Source organism: Corapipo altera, unplaced genomic scaffold (assembly GCF_003945725.1).
Source record: "Corapipo altera isolate COAL_440 unplaced genomic scaffold, ASM394572v1 48b, whole genome shotgun sequence".
NCBI lineage: Eukaryota > Metazoa > Chordata > Aves > Passeriformes > Pipridae > Corapipo > Corapipo altera.
The window spans coordinates 7,134,979-7,160,061 of NW_020884884.1; the positions used below are offsets into that span (position 1 = coordinate 7,134,979).

The following is a 25,083-nucleotide window of genomic DNA, read 5'->3' on the forward strand; positions in this document are numbered from 1 at the left end:
GCCGCGGCCCCGTGGGGCGCTGTGTCCTGCGCCGGGCGCGGAGGGGTGGCGGCGCAGGGAGGGGGCGAGCGCGGCGCGGGGGGGCGGCGGCGGGAGCCGCTCCCTCCTTGCCCAGCCCGGCCCGGCAGAGGCGGCGGGAGGAGGAGGAGGGCGGCGCAGAGCGCAGACATGGCGGCCAACATGTACCGAGTGGGAGGTATGTGGGGACACGGCGGCGCCCGGCCCGAGCCCCCCGCGCCGCTGCCGGGCGGAGAGCGGCGCCCCGGCCACTCGGGTGCCGCGGCCCCCAGCGGGGCGGCCGGGCCCGGCTTAGGGCGGCGGGAGGCGGCAGCCGGTCCCGGCAAAGGGGCCGCCGGGCCCTCCGCGGGGCGGGGGGGAGGACTCAGGTTCCTCCCCCGCCAGCCCCGTGTGCCGGGTGGGAGCCCGGCCCCCGCCGCCGAGGAGAAGGGCAGCGCCGCCCTCCGCGGGGATGGGGGGAGCGGCGCCGCCGGCTCACAGCCCCCGCACCGCGGGCCGGGCACGGCCGCCCTTCGCGCCTCGCCTCCTTCCCCGGCGGGCAGCGGAGGGGCCGCCCGTCGGGCCTGGGCGAGGGGCCGCCCGCCGGGGCCGTGTGTCCCCGGCCCTGTCCCGGCGCGGCCTGGAGGGCCCGGGCGGTGCGGGAGGGCGGGCGGCGCCCACGCCGGGGGACGCTTCCCTCCGCGCCGCTCCCCGGCCCCCGCGCCCTCCCTCCGGCCGCAGAGTTTCTCCGCGCCTTCCTTGGTGTGCCGGGGATAAATAATTAATCCGGCTGTGTAGCCGGGAGATTTCTGTCAGCTTCCCCGCTCACCAACGTGACCCCTGAGAAGTGCGCTGATACGTGACTGCTTGGCACAGGGCGAAGGCCGGGGGGGTTGGGGGTGGGCATTTAGGCGGAGAACAACAGGGCGAACATTTGCCTGCCCACCCCCAGCCTATCGAAATTGACACGGATAAGTTTCGAACGTGGCAGTGTGCCGAGCGCTGTGGCTCAGGTGCACCGCTCAAGTTAGGTGTGCAATGTTGCGTACCCAGAAATGGCTTTATCGTCTTGGTCTCTCGACAGCCAGAACTGAGACTGAAGATGCGTGGAAATGAGGGGTGATAGTAGTTTAAATCTCTTTCTGCTGATGTTTTGAGATGTGCTGATATGTCCATAAATCTTCCATCTGCCTGCTCCCTCATTAGGGCATTTAAATTGTAGTCCCATCAGCCTTTACTCATGAAAGTAATCTTTCTCTGAGAAGGTAACAGAATTTGCCTCTAAGGTCATCAATTCTCATTTTTTTCGTTGTAATCCTAATAAGTAATTGTGAACAACATCCAGAGATCATATTCTTTCATTAGAGGTACGGGAGCTACCTGAAGCTCTGTTGCATTGTAATGCAGTGTTGAAGCATTGCAGAAGAGTTTTTTACATCACTATGGTTCCTCCTCTAATTTTTAAAAGTAAAGTCTGCGAGGTGCATGGTGCACGAAGTCCAATATCAAATTTAAAGTGTGGTTGGCATTTGATGGGTACTTTTTCATTTGACAAAAACAAGTTTGCAGAAAATTTTCAAAGGAAATGTGCTGCATGTTAATTCTTTGCATGTTACATGGGAACCGCTTTCAGGATATGAGTAAACTTCCATGCACTCTATGCAAATATTTTTATATGAATGATGCTGGAAGAGATTTTGTCCTGGAAGATCCTTACTAATCTCCTGGTTATTGCTGCTTAATATAGTTTACGTCTTACTTACAGATATGACAACAAAAGCAAGGATCGTAAAACGTACATTAGTCATTTGGACAACCGTACTGCCAGAGCATGTGATAATAAATGTGAGGTGGCAATTGTACAGAAATATCTATCTCTGTAATATAGAAACTCACTAAAGTACTCAATTCTTAAATCTTCCCTAATCGATTACGAGAAACTGCCGCTTCTGTATCAAGATTTATGAAGTGTGTGGATTACTGAATTACAATGTAAGCTTCAGCACTAGGCATTTAACTTTTTTCCCAGTATGATTGTTAAAGCCTGTGTAGTACATTTATAACCAGAATTTAGGAACAAATTATGTTAAATCTCAGCGTAGAAATACTTCACTGTCTTAACATTCTTGAAGACATCTCAGCCCTTTAAAGGCTTCTAGGTTTAGAATAAAAGTTTTGCACCAATAATGATATACTTTTGCGTATTGTTTTTTGGTATTTCAGCAACTTTGACTTTTCTTTTCATTGCAGATTATGTTTATTTTGAAAATTCTTCCAGCAATCCATATCTCATTAGAAGAATTGAAGAACTTAACAAGGTACACAAATATCTAAAATTCTTTCTTAAGCTTTGACAACAATCAGTGCACTTGTCAAAAACTGAGAATTATTTCCATCCCATAGGATTTTTATTGTGGTAGGATTTTCTGGTTTGTTTGTGTGTTTCGTTTGTTTGTGTTGTTGGTGTTTGTTTTTTTTTTCTTCTTTGAGATTTGCTATGTGTGTTGCGTATGTTTCAGCTACTGAAATCTTGCTGTGTGATATCCTGTCATGCTGCCCTGTTATCTAAGGAAACACCCAGCTGATCCTTCCTGGTGAACAGGATTACTCTGCTATAAAAATTTTCAAACGAATTCTCTGGATGATGATGACACTGTGAATCCGTCTGGAATGACAGTGATCATGTCATGTGTCTGCTTTTAGATATACGTGTAAAAGAGCTGGAAGGTATCAGTGAGACTTTGCAGTGATCATATAACAGAATATGTGACTTCTGTGGCTGTTTATTGCTCTGTGCATTGGCAGCTGTGAATGAAGGATGGGCTTTTGAATAGAGGTATAGACTGTATTCTTTGTCTTCATCCTGGGTGTATTTTCCTGAAGAATGGAGGCTTTCTACACTGTCATCCTGGGGAAAGCATGATTATTTTTCTTCTCTGTTATACTACTAAGAACAGTGTGAGATTTTTATTTTATTTTATTTTATTTGTTAGCATGGAATATTTTTACTGTTCCCTCCAAACTTACTGATGCATTACATCAAAAGTTACTAATCAAAATGCCCTTCCTGATGTAAATAATGAAAAATATATCCTTTTTTTCTCCTGGTGGTTAGAAAGTAAATTAAAAAAATTGGTGATCTGCAAATGGTTTTCTTATTATTAATGGAACATAAAACTATTCCATAGCAGACATCAACCACATTACCTGTTAATGCTGTCCAACACGACATCCACTGAACCTGTGCATGGCAAATCACTCTGGACTTTTATTGGAGAAGAATATTTTTTTATTTACAGTAATTGAAGTGATCCCAATCATGTCCTGAATGTAATGTTTATTATCTTTAAACTGCACTGCTATAATTTAATCTTGCCCATGCAGGGTAGAGCAGAGTCATGTATTGATTTCTCTCCCAACCCCCAAGACAGTTTGGAGGATGTAGTCCAGCTGTCTTAAATGTGAATGTTTTGCTTTCATGTGTTAAAGGTATTGAGCAAACGTGATGTTATGCAAATATATAATTAAATGGTTTGGTTACTGTTCTACCAGGGATAAGAGGCTTGGGGTTTTTTTTTGTTTGGTTGTTTTTTTTTGTAAGAAACTTAATTAAAACATTATACTTTTCAGTTTTAAATAAGTAACTGAAGGTAATAAACTAATTTTATGCTTTTCATAATGAGAAAGAGGGTACAGTTCTTCAAATATTAGTAAATTCTTTACATTATCAGGCTAAAGGACTGTAGTGACTTTTTCAAATAAACCATGTTACATTCAATGTGATTTTGAAACAGAACACCAGAGTACTTTGAAATTTACATTTCTATCTAAAACTGTCTTGCAAAGAACTGTTCACAAGCTTCTAATATTTCTTAAGGATTCTTATGTTAGCATGATACTGGCATTACACCTCTGAACAGCTGAATAATATATAAATTCTGAGGACTAAATAATTATAGTTAATCCTGTTGTCTGATCTGAAATTGGTACTGGCCTCTGTCAGGAAGTTTTTAGTTATTGGTGTAATTCTGTTCATTTCAGCCTGACTAATCATGTGAGAACTACTGATATGAGGGAAAATCCCAAGCAGAGAGCATTTAATTTGTATTACTCGGCTGAGAAGGGATACATTCTGACTTGATTTATCTTTCTTTTGTAGACTGCCAATGGAAACGTGGAAGCAAAAGTGGTGTGTTTTTACAGGCGAAGAGATATTTCTAACAGCCTTATAATGCTTGCAGATAAGCATGCTAGTAAGTAGATTGTGTAGGGCATTTTTTCTTTCTATCACAGCCTGTTTGATTTCTACAGCTGCTTAAAATTGCATTTCTTTGGCATGTGAAATATATATTTATATTAGGCAATAATTAATATCCAGTTAGGTGCTTAGCATTATCTGATACTGACCCTGCTCCTAGCAATTGCTTCTGAGAATTAAGTTAAGCTGTATTAGTGTGACTGAAACTGTTCATTTGAAAAAAAAAGTATATAAAAAGAATATATTTCTTTAGCTGGAAGATACAGCTGTATTTCTTTTTTTTTTTCATGTCAAAAGTAGTGCTTGGTTGTAAGTCAGTTTAAGCTTAAGAGCATTTGTAAGGATTTGATTTGGCTTTTTTGAGTTAGACATAAACATGTATTGCATAATGCAAAGAATGAAATATATCACTGGAGATTGTAAAATAGCTATTATGTGCTTTTATGCTAAATGTATATATTAGTCAGAAAAGTAGTATTAAGCATCATATAATTGAGTTGGTTTTTTTTCAGGAAAAGAAGTGCTAATAGGTGAAGAAAGCCCCATTTTTGTCATGAACCTAATTTTTTTTAGTAGCTGCCATTTGGTTTACAAGTGAAATACAATATTGTTCCATAATTTTATAGTGAAAAATGTAATTCTGAAGACAAAAGCAGGACATAAAATCTGAGATGTTTGAGAAAACAATTTTGCAGAATTTATTTGTAAAATACTGCAGCCATTTTTGTAAGTAACTGAAGTTTGAAGTATGTCAACATCCAGAAGATTTCTTCCCATGTACTGTTAAATAACATTTTGCTTATAAATGATACTTGAGTTTTCAAAATTAATTGGTGAATAAGTTATGTAGGGATTATAAATCTCTAATTCATCAGGATGGTTCTCTTGAAAGACATTACCTAATGCCAACTTCTGTGTGCAGATATATGATGGAGTAATTAGGCACTTTAAAAAATACCTTACAATTTGTTTAATGTCAGATTCTGGTAATCTTGCTCATACAGGTATGTTTAGTAAAGAGAAATAGTCAACTTTTGGCTTTTGTTTTATTCTTTCATTGATCCTAGAGAAGTGGAGGTGATTTGAGTACGTAGTACTAGCTTGGGTTTTAAAGAAAGAAAATACATCGTGTTCTAACGGAATGATTTAATGTTTTTCTAATATGGTTGGGAACACTTTATAGTTATTGGTGACCTGTTTTATGGTCATCACCTCCTGCAGTCATTACAGTCTATTGAGTTTTTCCATTTGAATTGTATAGAAATACAGAGCTTTTGGTGAGCTTCAGTAAACTTTCCAGCTAATTTTTTTGTTTTTCTTTTCTAATGGAGAGGGCAAGAAAGGATTAGAAGGATAACGATTTTACTGGAAATGCACTTTTTTTTTTTGTAGTTTAATTTTTAAAACATGAATCTTGTACATTTCTTTTTCTTTTGTCGGCTTATTGTTTAGAAAAAGGGTGTGTTAGTCCTGTGGGCATCATTTGATCTGGAAAAGTGAATAAGATTTTTCTATTTCCTTTGTGAGTTTGCCATTTTGTCAGCACTTTGATATAAAGGACTTGTTGACGGTCCGTTGCTCTTCTACTATAGCATACTAGGAGTTTGTTGGTGTCACTAGAAGTACCATGGAATCTTCTATCGTGTGTTCTCTGAGATTCTCTTGCTGTTTTCTAGCAAGAAAATAGAAATATAGCTTCCAGCTGGTTCAATAAGTATCCTTAGAATGCCTCTGTCTCACAGGTTATAAGTCATCTAACCCAGTGTTCTTATGAATTAAGTTTCTCTGTGGATGTTTTCTCTGGACGCAATGGTTTTTTTCCTGACCAATCTATGGAATCTGTTCTACTAAGTAATCTTCCCAGATACTTGTTACAGTTACAGGGGGCAGAACATAGCTTATATCTTTGTACAACTCATACAGCAGATGTAGTTAAATGTCAAATCAATTTAAATGCTTTGATTCTGGAATACCACAGTGTTCTGTTTAAAAATATGACGTGTGTAAACAAAATATTTGTATATTTATGAATTGAATGTTTTGGAAATGTTCAGTGTAACTAAACATGTTGATGCTACAACACTTCTACCTGGCTTGGTAAAAAATAAATGCTAAAAGATACGAGTTTCTTAAGGAATGCAAATGCTGGTTCAGTCACTGATTTATCCTGTGTACCTGTCTAGAGAAGTCTTTTAAGTATAAGATCTGCTTGATCTTTTCTAATGATATTTTATATTGTTAGCAATTCTTTTTTTTTCTTTATGATAGAGAAAAATGTCCTGAGTTACTCACTTCTCAAGACTTTGTCGGGGGGGATTGGTTTTTTTTTGTCCCATTTAATGAAAGAAGAAAATAGCTTTTTAAGAAAATATTTTGGATTTTTAAGAAGAAATTTTCAGTAACTTGAAAAAACTTCAAAGCTATTTGAAAGAATGTTTGGGAAAAATGGAATGAAGTTGATCTCTGACTATCACTGGTAGAGTCAGTTTACTCTTTCTGTGGTTTAGAGCTTTTTTTGTTTGTTTTTGTTTTTGTTTTTGTTTTTTTTTTAAGGTTGTCTTCCAAAAGGAGGGGGGGAAATTGAGTTTTCCTTAGGCCATCCTAAGATACTCAGGTACAGAGGAGTTTCTTTGATTTTTAAAGAATGTCACTAATCTGTGAGAAAATTGTATTGCCTTCCTTTTTTCTCTGGTGTTTCTGGTGGAACTTAATTAAGGAAATTTTTATTTGTCTACTGGCATCATCTATGACATCAGTCTAGATCTGGGAATAGTTCTAGAAGCTGACTGTAGCCACTGAAGTCCAGGGGTTTGGAATGTTTAAGGGTCACTTGAGGACTTTATATTTTACCCCCTTTGATTTCTGTTACTATAAAATGGAATTTATGTTAAGGCCAACTTGAAAGACAAACCAAAATACTCAACTTCTTGATCCTGTGCAGCCTCCTGCACTGAGAAGGAGATTTCTTTTGTAGTGTTAACACTCTCCAGCTCTTAGGTTGTAGTTACGACCATAGGGTCACTGCGGGGGAGCCATTCCTTTCTTGGAATGAAAGAACTGACCATAAGAGTAAGGCTTACTTCATAGGGAAAAGAAGGATGAGAGAAGAACAGAAGATGGCAGGCAGAGCTATTGCCACAGATACTGAAGTACATGAGTGAATGAACTTGGAGAGGTGGGACAGAAACACTCAGCTCATTAAAATGGATGAAGCAAACATAAAGGGGTGGCACAGACATGTTTCCTAACCAAATGGTGTGATTGAGAAATTGCCAACTGTAGCTAAATCTATAAAATGCAGATGTTTCTTTAGATAAAGTGGAATTAATGTAGGTATTTTAGGGCAAGGTTTTAATAGCTGTGGAGGGGAGACTGTATTCACTGTGTACCAGCACTGGTTTGGGGTTACAGTGAAGGGCTCAAGTTCTGTATTTCCTTCTTTTGTAATAGATTTATCATAGATTGTAGAATATCCTAAGTTGGAAGGGACACACAAGGTAATCGAGTCCAACTCCTGGCCCTGCACAGGACCACCCCAAGAATCACACCACATGTGAGGTTTATGAACTATTTCTTTCTTGAAACTGAGTAGGGTGACCCAAGTGCATGATACCGTTTTTTACAGTTCTTTCCATTGTAAGTTCTTTATCTGACCGTGTGCTATCATGTAATACTATGTGAAGTTATTGTCTTATTGCAGCTCCTCAGCCAGTTTTTGCCTGTCAACCATCCGGTGAGGGAAAAAAAAAATTACTGTTTTTGGAGACCTTTGTCCCTTAATTTATTAAGAGAGTTTGCTTTGACTTAGGTGTGCTGAGCTGCTGACTAAATGCCAAGAATATTTTTGGGCCTGTGAGAAAGCCTATGCAGAATGTATTTTTTTCTCATTAACAAAGTTGATGCTCTTTATGAATTACATAGGACACAGTTAAAAAAGAAAATCTGAGACTTGCTGGTTCCAGTGACTGAAAGATCAAAGGTAAAATGAGATTTTTCTAGATTACAGAAGCTGAAGTAAAAAATCTTTTCTTCAATCTCACTTGGTCTTTGTAGAGGTCACTTATTGACTTTACTTCTTGTAGTTGCACTTTTTTAGGTCTTCTCTTATTCTTTTGCTCTTGATCAATCATGTTTCATGTCATACTGCTTTGCAAAATGGTGTTTCTGCTACAGAACTTTTGTAGCCAGTAGATATCCAAGAGGAAAGGAAAAATTATGCTAGTGGTTCCTGGTTATAGAATCATTAGGGTTGGAAAAGACCTCCAAGATCATCAAGTCCAACCTCTGACCAAACACTACCAAGCCCTCTAAACCATATTGTGAAGTGTTGAACAGTTGGAGTCTGTACTCAGTTCTGACCTTGGTATGACATTAACGTGTTGTGAGCAGACACAAATCAAGTATTCACTTTGTACTTCAGTTAACTGATCTGTAAAGTAATGCTCTTATTATAATTTCTTATTAAAGTTGGTGGAAAATATTTAATATACCAATATATTTTTATAGCTCCTTTTAAAAGATCTCAAAGTGCCTTACAAATACTAGGAGTTGATTTTCTATATAGTATCAAGAATATTCCAGCATTTCTGAAAATGGCTTGATTTTGCAGAGCAGTTTAGCTGCTGTTGAGCTCTGCATTGTCATGTAAAGATGCTCTGTATTTGAGGGGAGGAATATTTTGCATATTGTCTGTTACTTGCCAACACTCCAGATACATCCAAGAGAATGAAGCTGTTAATTTTCCATCTGATTTTTGAGAAGCATTTTATTTCAGTAGAGCAACAGACTAGCAGGTAGCATAGAGGATAGCAAGAAAATAGCTTAACTTGAGCAGTAGGGTTTAGCAGGTTACTCACTAATGTTCCCAAAGATACACAAAACTGAAATGTAAATTCCTTTCGTGTGTCATCAGGGTTTTTAATATATGGTTGCTGTTGCATGGTGGTATTCTTAATGCTCAGTTCCAGAAAAAAACATGAGTTTTTCTTGCCCTCTTCACCAATCAAAGAAATAAAACTTAGAAACTTGTATGAAAAAAATTATGTGTGTGGAGATCTTGGGGTTCAGTAAAGAACTCCGTAATAATTTGTTTAAAGCACTTTGTGTTGTTTGGTATTCTTTTATCTTGTCACATATTTGAGTCAGTGTAATTCAAAACATTTATAAACTAATATTACTGGACTATTTTCATTCAATCAGATTGTAACACAACCAGAAACTTCGTGGATATTTTTTATTTGGTCATGATTCTTTTTCATCATAGTCGTTCTTGTGCATCAAACTAAACAGTTATTTAGAAAGGATATCATGTTTCTTTAATCACAATAAGTTTTCTGAAAAATCACTATAAGATGACTTTTCCTTTCACTTAGCTCAAGTCATATAATGTCTTGGCATAAAAAGTAAGTTTTGACCGGAGATTTTGTTTAAAACTTTAAATTGTCCTTTTTTAACCCGTTAGTTCCCTTGGTACCTGTTATCTCTACAGCCTATGTTCAGTTAGAAGCACCTTTAGTGAAATTAATGTGAGAGATGAATGTTAACTCTTCCACTGCATATGTAAGATCTGTTTTCTCCACCTTCATAATTTCAAATGTTGAAATAATTCATAGTTTCCCTCAAAAAAAAACAACCACCCAACAAAAAGCAACCTCATAGTGAATGCTTGTACTGTTCAATCCTATGTACAACTTCCACAGGATGAATTAAGATAGTTCAGCTTGCTTTGCTGGTGGTGCTTGTAGAGGTTGACATCCATCCTACAGAAAAGGATGCTCTAAGGCATAGAGAGTTCTCAGTTACCATTTCAAGGGAGTTGAAGCTTAAAGAGCTGCCTGCTGAGCAGGTGGTCCTTTGAATGAAAAGATGATAATTGTATTGCACTGGTCTTGATACAAATAAAACAGAAACAAAACTTTTTGGGTCTCGCTTGTGGTCATGTGGGTGCCAAAAAAAAAAAATTGTCTTTAGAGCTCAAGAGTTTAATTGATTTGTCTCTTACAGTAGTGTGTAAGTGACTCTTCCATGGAATTTACTGGCTTTTGGAAGGTTTTCTGTTGGTTACAATTAATTTTTTTCACTGCACTTGGTGAGGCAGCCTCTCTTGCTTGCTGTTAAGAAAAGAGATATGTTGATATTACCCTGTGATGAAGGATACTATTTTTCTGAATGTTAGGGAGGGAAGGGAGTTAAGGAATGGAAAGACAGAGTTGGGAATCAAATACAGGAGAATCTCTTGAAGTGTACTGAAGGAAGAAGGCTTGGCTACTAGATATACCTGAAGAGTAGGTGAGCAGACTTGTGTAACTGGTTTAGTGTGATACTACCTTATTAATCTCAACGCTTCTGTAAATATAAACTAGTGTTTTGTTTGCAGCTCAATGTTTCTGGCTCTGTCATCTCTGTCCACACACACCCCCACCCCTTCCCTGTGAGTCCCCAAGAATTTGGAGAAAATTAGTGTTGACCTATTGTAGTGGTGGACCTTTAGATACTTAGTCCCTTTTCTTTGAGGAAAAGAGGTCTTTCAAAAGTCTATACCTGAGCAAGCCATTAGAAGACTTGGGTTTGTTTTGAAGATGGGGTGGTAAAGAAAGACAACCCCAAATATAGTAAGGGAAGGAAGTCAGGAAAGTTTACTAGTATGAGTTCCAATTGCACTCTTGCTGTTGAATGCTAATGAGTCAACTAATAGAGGCATGTAAACTAAGCTCTAGCAAATTCAGATGTGTTATGTTGATTCTGGCAATCCTGAAGTCTGTGATGTGGGAGAGACACACCCTAAGAGGACCGTTTAAGGATGATACAGATAACAAATTCTTTAATCAGTGACAGAGTAGCTTTTATGCTAAGGTATGAATATATTAGTCTAACTATCACTTTCACTAGAAATGAGCTTGAGGAGTAAGCTTTTTTTTTTTTTTTTTTTTTGTGAGGAAGACATCATGACCTCTTTGGTCTCCTGAGACAGTGGAATATGAAGTTTTTCTTCGTTTACCCAAGATAATGCCATCATTTATAATTTATTTGGAGAGGGGGAGAAAATTCAGAACTTACTGAAATACAGCAAGCCTTGTACAAAACTACTTTCTTGTCACCAAGGAGAAACTTGTCTCAAGGCTCCCTATTATCCTTTTCAAAGGTGCTTTGGGTAGTCTCATAAATTATGGTTTGGTCACTTGATTTTTGTGCAAGAACTGTATACTTGTGAATGTTTTTTTTTTTTTTCCCCTCAACAGTGAAAGCAATAAAGAAGCAGTAATGAGGACCTTTTTGCTTCTGACAATATCTGAGTCTTCTTTTCATGACTGGCATTTTAGAATTAGTAGTTATATTGTCTCATTAAGAAGTTTACTGTCAGCTCCAAGTATCTTGTGGAATTATTAACTGCTGTGGCCCTTCAGACTCTTCCTTTTGTGCAGAATGTCTTGTTAGGGTGTGAATTTTAATGATCTTCTCTTAATGAAGTGAGTGGATTTCCAACTAAGTTCATAATTTTAGGAGTTTTTAGCTCTTATGGAATTGCATCTGAATTTTTGCATGAGCTAGCTAGGGAGTAACTACTAGTTTCATCTTTTCACCTCTTAAGAATAAACATATAGTTTTGGGAAGCCATATGTAGATGAATTTTTTTAAAACTCAAAAATCTTATTTTCTGAACAGATAACTTAAAAGACTTGAATACGTTGCTGCCAGTTTTTCTGCATGTAGAAACAAACTAGACCCAAAATCTGGATTAATTCTGTGAATTTGCTGTGAAGAGTGGAAATCTGCAAAATATCAGTTCATGTTTATGCTTAAACCTGTTTAATAAGTATCTGAAATAGAGCTTTTATTTTATTACTTAAGTACTGAAATCATTTTTTAATATGTTCCCTTGGTGTGGAGGAACTCAGTGGGGTACAAAAGGTGGTATTTTTTTGAGTTCTCCTACCAAAATAAATTCTTCACATTTGAGTTTTTAGAAGGAGACAGTATTCACAGGAAAATGCTAAAGCATCTTGCGTTGTCCTGTTTCCCTGTGTTCCTTAGGATTAATTTCCTTATGGTCAAGTTTAAATACATGTGTCGGTATTACTGTACTTTTTTGGGGTTTCTTTTGATTTTTGGAAAACATTTAACTACTGTCTCTCAGCTGTTAACTTTCTTGCCTCCTCTGTTTGTTAATTTTGCGGGCCACTGATTCTACACCGTTTTCTCGGTACCTCCAAAATACTTGTAACATTTAAATTGACATTATTGATCATAATTTTTTGTTTCATAAATAGGATGTTTCACACCTCCTAGATTTCCATAATCTCGCATGGTTTTACTTCTTTTTTTTTCTGACTTTTCGCACTTTCTCCCCAGTGCACCCACACTGTACCAAATCACCTGAGGCATAAATTTTAGACTACAAAAACATTGCTAGGTTATCTCTATCTGTAAAACTCCAATTAGAGATGCATTTTACATCTTCAAAGAGTTCTCTGATAGTCTAACTGAATCAGTAGTTTATATAATTTATAAATCTTAATGATGTAAACTCACTATTAATATAGAAAGACTTTTCTTTCCCATCATGCAGTGGCAATTAAATGTATGAATCAGGAATCAGGTCAGATTTAAAGACTTAGCAGCACTAATTCTTGAATGTCTGTATCATGCAGTGGAGTGAAGTCTGCAGTAGTTGCCCTTGGTGATAATCACACACACATGTAACTGCACACATGATGGTAGAGGTGGAGCGAGGCACTGTGTGAGAAGGAGTGTAGCACGTCCTACCCAAGCTGATTGATGCGGTGCTGAGTGTATATATATGTATGGCATGAGCTATTATGAACTAGGTAGAAGTAGCAGATTGGATTAATATGTAAAGTACTAGTGTGGTTTGTCTGTAACCTCTGCTAAAGGTAGCTTGCATAAGTAACAGGACTCAAAGTTACCATATATGTTGAGTTTGACATGCCTTGAACCACATGGAATGGGTGACTGGAATGGCTATGCTATTTGGCAGTGTGATTTGTCTGTTTGATCAATACTTTTGTTTTTCACCTCAGCTACTGTTTGTAACACTCTGACCAAGTGAAGATTTGTAGTGTGAACCTGCTTTGATTATGATTTTGATATGCTACACGAATGATTCTGATCTTTGCAGAGGGATTTTGTATAATGTGGAATTCATCACTCCCATGAGCAAAACAAGTTTGAGTGGTAAAAGGCACAGTTTTTTCTCAGTAAAAGCCTGTTCTACATTTACAAAACTCCTAAAAGACTTTGAGGAGCTAAGTAGGTCATTTTGACTGTCAGCTACTGTCTGAATCCAAAACCTGTTTGAAAATTTATTACAGTACATAGGATGAGTTCTCTGTGCAGGTTGCATAGTTGCTGGCCTATGCATAGAGCACTATGTGTGCATACATCCAAGGGTTATGTAAGTACATGTGCCTTTTCTACTTGTACAACACGTTAAACATCTATCAAAAACCAGCACAACTAAATTAGCTAGCTTCCCTTTTTTGATATGTTGAATGATAGACTTAAATTTTCATTTGTGAGGGATTGTGACAGTGACACACAACACTGAAGGGAATCATGTTTCAGTTTCCTCTGTTAAAAGTACAGCCTTGTTTTGACTTAAACCAGTGTAGCAATCGTTAGTGTTGGCAGAGTCAGTGACCTGTAACCTAGTCCTACAGGGTACTGTGGCCCTTTGCTGTGTGACAGTTCCTTTAGGCCATATCCTTTGAGTGATGCTGCTGTCAGGAGCGAAATCCTGATGCTGTTAATTCTCAGTAGGCCCTTAAGAGGCCAAGGGATCAGTTGCTAGGTATCATACAAGAAAAATGGTTTCGATATATGGAAAGCTTTTATATTTGTATTTACCTTCAAAGGGGAACTAGCTTCATATACTTTCATAATGGCCTCCCTTTTCTTTTCTGTTTTTAATTTTTTTTCTTGATAGAAGGGGAAAAAATCCAGAATCAGAATACTGGACATTTACCATGTATGAGGTGAATAAGTGATGATTTTTGATATTTGACTTGATGCAAAAGAACATGGTATTTGACCGTGTTGTCTACAAAGAAAAGTACTGAGCATAGAAGAAAAACTTAATTTGTTTAGTTGACCTTTATTTCCATTTATTTTAAAAAATATGAGAATGGCACATATATTAAAATTTGACTACTTAATACAATGTGATGTTTATTCCTATGCTGCTTTGTTTGCTTATTTTTCCCCTGGCATCGCAATTAATAAATTAAAAGGTTTTAATAATTTAAAGTAATACATATATTCATACCTCTTTACACTTTTCTCTGTTTATATGTATAGTTCCTGTAAATTATAATCTCAGTATATTTGTACTTGATATACTGTAAAGGCATCAAGGAAATAATGTATGCTGGAAGGTAAATCTCTAACAGAGATGGAAAAAAGTTATCTTTCAAGTCTTACACAGGCCATTAGAGTGAATGAGCTCCTCTTCCTGCTTGTCTTGTCAGGTCTATAGACAGAAAAACTTTCTTATCGTGTTGTCATTGAGCAGGCATTATCTTGAATGATATTCTTCTCATTTCCAAATGCTGTACATAGAGCTTTAATGTATCTTGATTAAGTTTACTCAAGAACAGGATATACAAATCCTTTTTTTCTCTTTTCTTTCTTTTTATTTTCTCCCTAATTCTTTTCTTTCTGCAAAAAATCAAAGGAAATTCAGCCCTTCTGTAAGGAGATACTGTAGAAGAGAAATAATTTATATTTTATAAACAGAATCATATGCCATTCTGAGTAGGGGTAGGAAAGTGCTTGTACAATCTGTGCCTTTTCATCTCTGCCAACAAATTTTGAAAAGTTGTTTACTGGCTTTTGAGGATGTGAATTGAATGTTAGAAAAGCAGTTTAGATCTCTGAAACGGTGATTATTGTCACACTGAAAGAAAATGTCACTGTCGATCTTAAATCTGAACTTCGGGTTCTTACAGAAAACATAAGTTTTTTTGTGTGTTTAGCTGTCTACATGATATATTTATTAATTTTTAAATATTTACACTACATTTTCTTAAGGAGAGGCAACTATGGAACTTGTTAACCAACTAGACCAAACAGACCTGTTGCCTGTGCTGAAGGAAAGACAATCTTGTTTTAACAAGATATGAGCACGAGTTTCACATGGAAATGGTGAAAATCTAAGCGATGGGAAAAGTTGTTAATAGCATCTGTCTCGTGAAAATGGAAGATACATATCTCCCTTTTCTTAAAATCAGGTGTGATGGTTATTCATGCAGGTTACGTGGCATTGTTACACATAGCCTTTGTATTTCGTGAGCCAGGTGATGAATTTAAAAATTATTTCTTGGGCAGTGTCAGATTTGCCATGTGCGCTTTTGTTCGTGGGTGATTTGCCAGCCTGGATTTGAGGATAGAACTAAAATTTTCTGCTTTCTTTCCCACATAGCTCTAAACATATGTACACCTTGGAAAAACTACTAATTGACTTCTGATTCAGCTGATGAGCTGGGTACCAGTTATTGGACATTGAAAACATTCATCATATTGCAAATGGCAGTGTCTGTGGCACAATTTTAAGTCTGCTGCTTGCTGCCACGAATGAACTGCTTAAAGAAACATGGCACAGGACTGTTGCTTCCCACATCCTGCAGCAGCTTGGTGCAGCTTATACAGGTATATACATGACCAAACGCATCTTGGGCTCTGTAACAGGATATTTTCTTATTTGGAAGAATTTGCATTTGAATAGGTCATACAGAAAACAGGTAAAAAGGAAAAATCTAGTTTAGGTTTATGATACAGAATTGCCTGTTTTTTCACCATTGCCTGCATGTCATTGTTTTTGTGCTTCTATGGGACCCTTCTGTTCTGTAGTATTGTCATAAACTAGTTAGCAGTGCTGAATTAATAGGGTTAAAAAACAATTGTGCTTGCTCTTGCATTCATTCATTTTACATTTACTTTATTAGGATCTATTTATTAATGTAGCGCATCATGATTCATACTACTTACGAAGGTAATCCTTCCCTGCTTTCCACCCACAAGCTTCTTGCTCTGAAAAATCTCCAAAACCAGTTATCCAAAAAACTCACCCATCAAGTTTTGGAAGGTGGAGTTTTGTGGTAATGAACACTGTGATAGTTTTCATTAAATAATTTTGCTACAGGCCTGTGATAAACTCGAGATGATTGCCCACTGCTGTCCTGGGATTTGTTATTATTGTAACGTGCTACTTGGGAGTACCCAAAAAAATATTTTGTGTGATTTTAGTAATAATTTTTTATTGGAGAGTGTGGCATGTTAGTTCTTAAGGGTTGCGCAGTAGTTATTTCTGTGTTTTATGACATCCTTTAGAAAAATAATGATGAGGTAGTGTGGGAGGATCACTTGGATAATTGTGTAAGAAAACTGGATAACCCCTTAGAGGCCACCTGCATATCTGTGCTATCCAGCGGGAATGAAAAGTAGACCTCTTTCCTGTACATGAGTGATCAGTCTGGTTTTTTTCCTACCTGTAGAATTGCTCAGATTCATCCTTTAGATAGTAACATGCTATCTAAATTGCTTGTAATCCATGGAAACTGTGCTTTGAATTTCTTATCCTATCTGAAAGAAACAGAAAATATCAAACTGATGTTATATATTCAAACAGCCATCTGAACATTGTACTAACAGACATGATGTAAGTAAAGCTGATTGATTTGGCTTTGGGAAATGCTTCCTCAGTCAAATTGATAGTGTAACCATGCATTGTTTAGCTCACAAAGTTGATTAAATGTCTTCACTGCAGCACTAGGGGGTTAACTCTCACAACTAAGTTAGAACAATGAAACGTAGCAAGAAGCCTCACGCAGATGAGCAAATTGGCGAACTGCTCACCTAAGAGAGCTCTTCATTCACAGTCTGAATAGAATTGTTCAGATGGTTAGACTTAATGTTTATATGTTGTACTCAATTTGGCAGTAAATAGATTTACTCCTCTCCCCCAAAATCTATTTTTATAATTCTTACTGCTGTAGCATCTAACTACCAAATGTGCACTCGATGTTTTTGCACAAGCAGCTAAACTTAAAAGAGACTAAAACAGCCACCTTTCCTTTGATGTATGGTAAACTTGCTGCTCTTCAGCATTCTCAGCTTTTTATCTGTAGGCTTAAAAATATGTTGTTGATACCTATGATGTGTATAGTTTTTGTGCTGAGTGTAAAAGAAAAAGGTATACAGGAAAGGAAAAAAAATTAGAATAATTTCTGAAAGTGAGGCTTAGTGGCATTTTTTGAACTTGAAATTCTGATCTAATACATTGTGATAAAATACCTTGTTAAAGGTATTTTAACAAACCTGGTGAAACTGCTGTAACTCTACAGATGGGGTGTTGATTTAAATCTCTCCTTCTAAGCTTGCATAAGCTGGATGCATCTAAGCTGAAGTATGGTTTCAGCATTGGAAGCAATTAAGTTTAAGACATAGAAAGTTAATGCACCATAGGTTTGGGTATTCTGCCATTTTAATTCAGTGTCAGTCCTTGCTGCTGTTGAAAGGAGTGGTCTTGTTTTTTTTGCATTACATCTTCCCAGTTTGTCGCCTGTTCCTGCTTTTTTCTTTTGTGCCAGCACTAGCATTCTTGGTAGGCCTACCAGGCCAAGTAATTGCAATTGATCTGGATTAAGGGACAACCAGGTGAATAAAAAACTAATTGCATGGCCTGAGTCAGAGGGTGGTGGTTAATGGTTCACACTGTGTGTGGAATCCCATGGGGATCTATATGGGAACCTGTCTTTATCAGTAACTGGAGCAGGCAGTGTGGTGCACTCTCATCATGTTTGCAGGTGACACAACACAGGGAGGGGGGATGACCAGGTGATAGGCTACCTCAGGGGAATGGCTGGTATTCAGGGATTCCTAGAAGACAGGAGGAGTGGTCCCTCAAGAACATAAAGATATTCAGCAGGGACAAATGCCAAGTCTTGCACCTGGGAAGGAAAAGCTCTTGGCAGATATATAGGGAACAGAGGGGCTTAGGGGAACAGCTCTGCAGGAAAGGCCCTGAGGGTGCTGGCAGACAGCAAATCCCTGGCAACGAAGGGAGTTGGCCAACAGCATCCTGGACTGTATCACCAGGCACATAGCCAGTAGATCAAGACAAGTGATTATCCCTGATTATTCAGCACTCCTTGCATCACATCTAGGTTTTAGGTCCACAATACGGGGAAGTTGCTGATAAATTGCAGCACTTTCAGCAAAACCCACCATGATGTGCCCTGCTAGGAGTGGCAGCAGGAATTGAGCTTGTTCAGCTTGGAGAAGAGGTGAACTCCCAGTGCCTATGTGGAAGTTATAGAGAAGATGGAATTGACTCTTGGCAGTGATTAAATTGAAACAGGAGTGATTCAGATTAGATATAAGGAAAAGTTTTTTTCCCATGACTGGGTGCTGGAGAGGTTATGTGGTTTCTTTCTTCAGAGAATTTCAAGACCAGCTGAATAAAATGCTGAGTAACCTGGACTGACCTCACAGCTGAACCTACTTTGAGGAATAGTTTGTACTAGACCTCCTGAGGCCCCTTCCAGCCTGAATTACTCTGTGTTTCTATGATTCTTGGTTGAATTTCCAGATTCCAGTACTGTGGATTTGTGCTCTGGAATGATCCTGCTTGAGAAGGGAGGTTGGACCAGATGACTCGCTGTGGTCCCTTCCTGACTGATTTTGTGATTCAACCTCTAACTGGAAAGAACACTGTCAGCAATTTGGTGGCAGTAGAGGGAGAACTTTCTCGTTTTGTTAAACAGTGAAGATTTACACCTCCTTCCTGAAGATAGTCTTCGGTGTTTAAACTAATCTCTTATTTTCTGTTGCAGTGGGCAAGGGGAGCACATGGTGGGTTATTTTTACTTATTAAAGGAAGAATAGTATGTCAGAGGAATTTACCTTATTTGCCAGCTGATGGTTAACCATACAGTTGTTGAAGTTGCATTTAAACCTTTAAATGTCTTTCAGGATTTATTTTTTTAAGTTATTTTAAAACAATTTTGTATTAAATAGGAGTATTGTATTTCTAGAGACTTGCCCTCAGTTTATTTTCATTTAGTTGTAAAAATAAGCTGTTCTTTCTAGTGGCAAGCTTCAGTCATCACATAACTATAAACAGAGACACTATACAAAGTTTAGGTGGCATGGACAGTTGTCTCTTCTCATGCTCCCTAATATACCACCATTTTCTAGCAGCGAATTCCAGAAATTAAATGGAAGAGGAAAAAAACACATGTTTTTAGAAGTGGCAATGCATATGTAAAATGAGTGAAGATTACACTTTCTTCCCAGTATCCATTGCTTGACTGAGTCAGTTAAGTCTTATTTATATCAGAGGGAAAACAGAAAGTCTGCAGCACTGCCACTGAAAGTATCACTGGATGACTCTGGTTTTCAAGGTCAAATTAAGTATTTACAATTGATGTTAGAAAGCCAATGTATAATAAATAGACCAAAAGATTTTAATAGTCACTGGAGATGCCTGCTTCTGCTCTCTGTGATTTTTTTTTTTTTAAATAATGAAATATTTGTTGTAAACCAGGGAAAGTACTACAAAAAAGCATTTTCTTAAACAAAGCTCAAGTCCTAAAGGATATTGTGTCATTTTCAAAAACTGATTATACTCATCTTTGTAGGCATACCTAGGACTTTCAAAACATTATTCAATTGAACAATTTTAAATTTATTTTTTTTTCTCTCTAGTTGTGGAAGAACGAGGCCTGTGTATGTCATCATATTGCTTCATTAAAATATTTGTTCGCTCTGAGTCATTGCTTATTTCTCTCCCCAAGTGCTGAAATGTACTTGTCTTGGTGATACTTTATGGTTTCCTTTAGGTACCTCTACATGTCACTCCTTTTGATAGGAATAATCTCTCCTTGAATGGCAAGTTGAATTTCATATGTACTGCAAATCAAGTCAAAACCATGAAGAGATCTCTCAAACTACTGCAAGTTTGTCACCACTTCCCTTCTGATAGTGTTAAGACCTGATCTGTGCAAAAACCTAGTTCAAAAGCAACTGTCTGAAGGTTCTTCAGATGCAAAATTCTTTGTAATACCATCAAGCAAATTCAGCTTTCTTACTTCTTTGTGCTCTCCAGTTTTTCCTTGTACAGATTTGTGTGACTGCTAGGACAAACTATTACTTGTTTTACTAAATGCTAATCCTACTGTTAGAGTTGTTTTTATATTATAATGCTAAAGAAGAAAGTTGTAAAATTATCCTGATGGTAAATTGTGTTGAGTGGATGGAACTGTTCTGTGTCCAGCCATAGTTTGTTCTACTTAGTACTGAGCTTGTCAGATCATCATGAGTAAAACATATGCTTTATTTCTAAAAATACAACAGAAAGAGTTACCTTGTTTCATGTTTAGGTTTGGAGTCTTTTAGGAGGTGGATGTAAGAGACTTTCAGCTTTAGGCTCTTAAATTAACATTTTCAAATCTTATGTAAGATTAGTGCAATAAATATGATTAAAAGGTTTTTTTAATTATTTTTTTTTTAATTTAAATTCTTACACTGAGGGAGATATTGATATGAGCATAGGTGTCTAAAGCCATTTTAAACTCTCTGGAATATCATCTCTGGATTCTTGCAATCACTTTAAACCAACCCATATTGTCCTGTGTTTTGTGCTTTACCTGCAGTCAGGTGTTTTCAAAATGTTAAGCTAATATGGTCCCAGACACTTGTGTTTGGATGCCTAAATTATTTAGAAAAACACTAAAATGAGGACAACCAGAAGAAATATTCATACTTGAGCTTTGAAATACAAATGTAGCTTGTAATGGTCACTTACTGTAATAAACAGTTATTGAAATTGATTGCAGGAAACATTGGTTTGGTTTAACCCCAACCGGCAACTAAACAGAACACAACTGTTCGCTCACTACTCCTGATGGGATGGGGAAGAGAACTGGGATTAGCAAACAAAGCAAAACAAGGAATTAATTCACCACTTCCCATGGGCAGGCAGGGGTTCAGCCATCTCCAGGACAGCTGGGCTTTATCATGCATAAGGGTGACTTGGGAAGACAAAACATCATCACTCCAAATGTCCCCCCTTCCCTCTTCCTTCCCCTCCAGTGTTATATGAGCATGATGACATATAATATGGGATATCCCTTTGGTCAGTTGGGGTCAGTTGTCCTGACTGTGTCGCTTCCTAGTTTCTTGTGCCTCCTCAGCCTCATTGCTGGTGGGGTGGTATGAGGAGCAGAAAAGCCCTTGGCTCTTTGTAAGCCCTGCTCAGCAGTAACAAAAACATCTCTAGGTTATCAACACTGTTTTCAGCACAAGTCCAAAACACAACCCTATACTGCCACTGAAGAAAATTAACTCCATCCCAGCCCAAACCAGTACAAACATAACCTTTTAGCATTAAATTCTAATTTTTTTTTTTATGTAATTACTTGCCTTATTAAAAAAAAATGCTTTGCCTTAGCATAGAATTTTTTTGAGTATTTTTTAAGCTTTCTTTATTGTCAGTACTGTAGATGCCAGAATAATTCTGAACTGAGTTTTGGTCTGATGTGAACCTGTGCATGTGTCAGGTGAGGCTGTGGGCTGTCCATGAGACTTGGAGGATTATTGTTTTCTACTTTGTTTTTCTTGTTCCATCTCTCCACAAAACATACCAAGAAAAGGAGGGGTATGGGGGTGTCTACAGCAAGATAGGCTTAAAGTAAATGGAACTGAATTTGAAGAAGTTGGTTATATCACGGTGTGTTGTTATATCACTTTTGTGGAAAGAACTATTAGAATTGGAATGAACTACACACAGACATGATTAAAAAAATAGTAGTGTTGCATTTGGAGAGAACTGTGGTTGCCATGAGGATGCAGGCAGGCTTCATTTTGAAATAGTGTCTGTAGGTTGGTTGTAAAAATGGTTATTATTGGTAGAGCGGATGATGTCATCTGTTGTAGGTAGCTACATGAAATACTACCTCATTCTGAGGTTCTGTTGTTTAGTTTCTGGGAAGTATTTTGTAAAGTACACTTGGTTTTGCAGATGATGGATAATTTGCTAGGTAGAAAATTACCAAATCTTAGAGAAGTTATTAAAGGGTCTATGTTTTTGCACCCATTATTCAGAGACACTTTTTACCCTTTCTGGAATGCTAGAGGAAGTACAGATTCAAGTTCCCCATGTCCAAAGAAACCACTGGGAAAGCAAATTTCAGCCACTGAGATCCCAGGGTAGCTGTTTTGAAGAACCTGTCATTGTTAGCAAGGCTCAAATATGTTAGCAAGCACTGTGAACGTTGCTCTTTAACTCTCTGTGTGACTCCTTCTAGTATCTGCTTTTATTTCTTCCTATCTTGCTTAAAATAGAAATAATTTTAAATCCTACTTAAATGTGAAAATACACTGCATTTATTATTGGTATCTAATAAGGTTAACATAGTGGAAGACAGTAGGCTTTTTCAGTTTTCTTAGACTGTGATTTTGCAGTCTTAGACTGCAACTGTATTTAGTAAATTTCTGTTCATAGAAAATATGCTTTTCCTGAGGACTTCTGTAAAAGTTTTAGTAATAATAATATTGGCAACAGAAAATGAAAACCAGAACTGGTCAACAAGCAAGAAAGAAAAAACTGATGAAAGAAGATGAAAAAAGAATGAGTAATATCAGGATTGTTTTGAAGCTATGTGAAAGACATCAATGCGTAGTACAGTAGGAGAGGAGCATAATTTTTAAAGAGTTAAAGTAGAAGTGTATAATTCAAAATACTTAATATTCTGTCAAGTTACATAAACTGTAGTCTTGTTAAACTCATCTTTTCTTTGAAATACTAAAGGAGGTTGCTAAGGGGTGGGGGGGATGTCAAGTGAAATGGCTGCAATGATGTTATGCAACAGAGTTAATTTCGACCTACGCTCTGCTTCTCTGCAGAAGAAGTTGAAGAAGAGTCTGAAACTACAATTGAGGTTGATTTGACTGATAAACAGAAGCATCAGTTGAAGCACAGAGAGCTTTTCCTTTCTCGCCAGTATGAGTCCCTTCCGGCAACACATATCAGGTAAGAAGTAGTAGATACCATTTCTCTGCGTGTTCTGCTGGGATGGGTTGCCTGCCAGTAGCCCACCTGCCTGAACACGTCAACCTTTGCCTTGCAGAAGGGTATAATTGATCTTACCTGAGTTGTGTCAGATTGTCCTGTGAACTGCTTTACAAGCACCTTTGGTTTCTCCTTCTGTTACTTGATGTTTGAGCCTTAGAAGAGACGAGAGTCTCAGAGCTCTGGCTTGTCAATTAGAGCAACAGTTGATAATTCGGTATAAAATCAGTCTGTAACTACTTTGGATGAGTTCTTTTTTTAATCTGCTGACCAAAGGAACTTTGACCATTTTGTCTGGCCAGGGAAATTGGAGATGGGTTTGGAAAGGAGACAGTGGCTCAATGATCGAATCTGCATTTTAGGGCTGCACACACTTTAAAGTAAAATTACCTCAGTTTACTTCAGTAACTGTGAAGAAGTCATGATTCTTTGGCTAAATGTTGCAAAAGCATTTCAAGTATCGTTTTAAATTGCCCTAATGCTAAAGTAGAAGGAAGCTTGCCAAAGCTCAAAAAGGATTTGTTGACTTCTATCTGTAACTGATGCAAATACTCATGTCATCTCTGCTTTAGTAGTCAAGAAAGATATTTTTTTTTGTGTGTGTGTGTTGGTACAGGGGAATAATGAACCTAGAAATGGAAAAGAGCACAGTGACAAGGGGGAGTGTAGCTAAGTGTGAAACAAGGTTTCTTACGTTGCATTCTGAAGGAATTTTCATTTTCTCATTACATCCAACTCCCATCAGCTATTTCAGGCCATAAATGTCTAGAAACCACCAAAAAGAAGTATATATTATCCAATAGGAGAAACACTTTATATGTATATGTATTTTCTCTCTTATTGGCAAATGTGTTGCTTATCTCTCTCACTGACAACACGAAACCTGCAAGCTGGAAATTTTTGTCTTAGTTTCCCATGCTTGATTCAGATACTTGTTCTGACTTTGAGAAAGTCGTATAACTGTCAAATCTCTGCTGCTCCAACTATAGCATGGAGATAATAATCCTGTGCAGTTTCTTTTCCTTACTTTGACATTTAGATATTGAAATAAGGTATTCTCTTTGCAGAGGGAAGATTACATAGAAGTATTGTAAATGTCTTTTCACCTCACAACTCAGGGAGCAAATGCAGTAGAGGTTCTCCAGTATATGCTTCACAAAGAAGGCAAAAAAACATGTGAATTCATAGTACATGCTGCACAACACAGCAGGCAAATGCAGAGTGATGACTTGCATCTACTTTTCAGAACAGATGAATGTTGTAGGGCTGTACTGTCACGAGTTACTAAGACCTTTACGAGATGAATTCTGGAACAAGCTTGATGTAGACTAATGGTGTTTTAACAATCTTAACTCTGTTTTAAAAGGAAACAAGAAGGAAAATACGCTGCAAAGTATTTCTTATTTAGCTTTTTAACTTACTAATGTTCACATTCTGTGATTCTCAGTAGTTTTCATAACTTTTATCAGTTAACTTTTCCAGTAAATATTGTAGAAATATTGTGAAGGTGGTACTCCTCTGTCTCCCATCAGTACTCAAGAATATTCAAGGATGCAGATTTTGCAGCCTCTCTGTGAACAGTTTGATGACTGTTGTGGTGAAATTTTTTTCCCAGTCATCGATTTGGGATTTCACTTATTGCAAGTCTGCTACCTTGTGTCCTATCACTGTGCTTCTCTGAAAGAAGCCTGGCTCCATCTTAGTTATCCATCTTTTTATTAGGTAATGGAACAGAGCAGTG

General features: G+C 37.8%; 1 protein-coding gene across 4 annotated transcripts in view; it reads left to right on the forward strand.

The window, feature by feature from the left end:
- Positions 1-76: 76 nt before the first annotated feature.
- The window catches only part of MTA3 (metastasis associated 1 family member 3), a 133,848-nt gene continuing 108,841 nt past the window's right edge, over positions 77-25,083 (forward strand). For 3 of the 4 annotated variants that reach the window (XM_027641528.1, XM_027641530.1, XM_027641527.1), the window contains exons 1-4: positions 77-196; positions 2,248-2,315; positions 4,157-4,250; positions 23,177-23,303. In XM_027641528.1, coding sequence (XP_027497329.1) covers positions 169-196; positions 2,248-2,315; positions 4,157-4,250; positions 23,177-23,303 — 317 coding nt within the window. In that variant the 5' untranslated portion in view covers positions 77-168. Of the gene's footprint in view, positions 197-1,092; positions 1,117-2,247; positions 2,316-4,156; positions 4,251-23,176; positions 23,304-25,083 lie in introns of those variants that run through there. The other variant, XM_027641529.1, reaches the window with a different exon arrangement.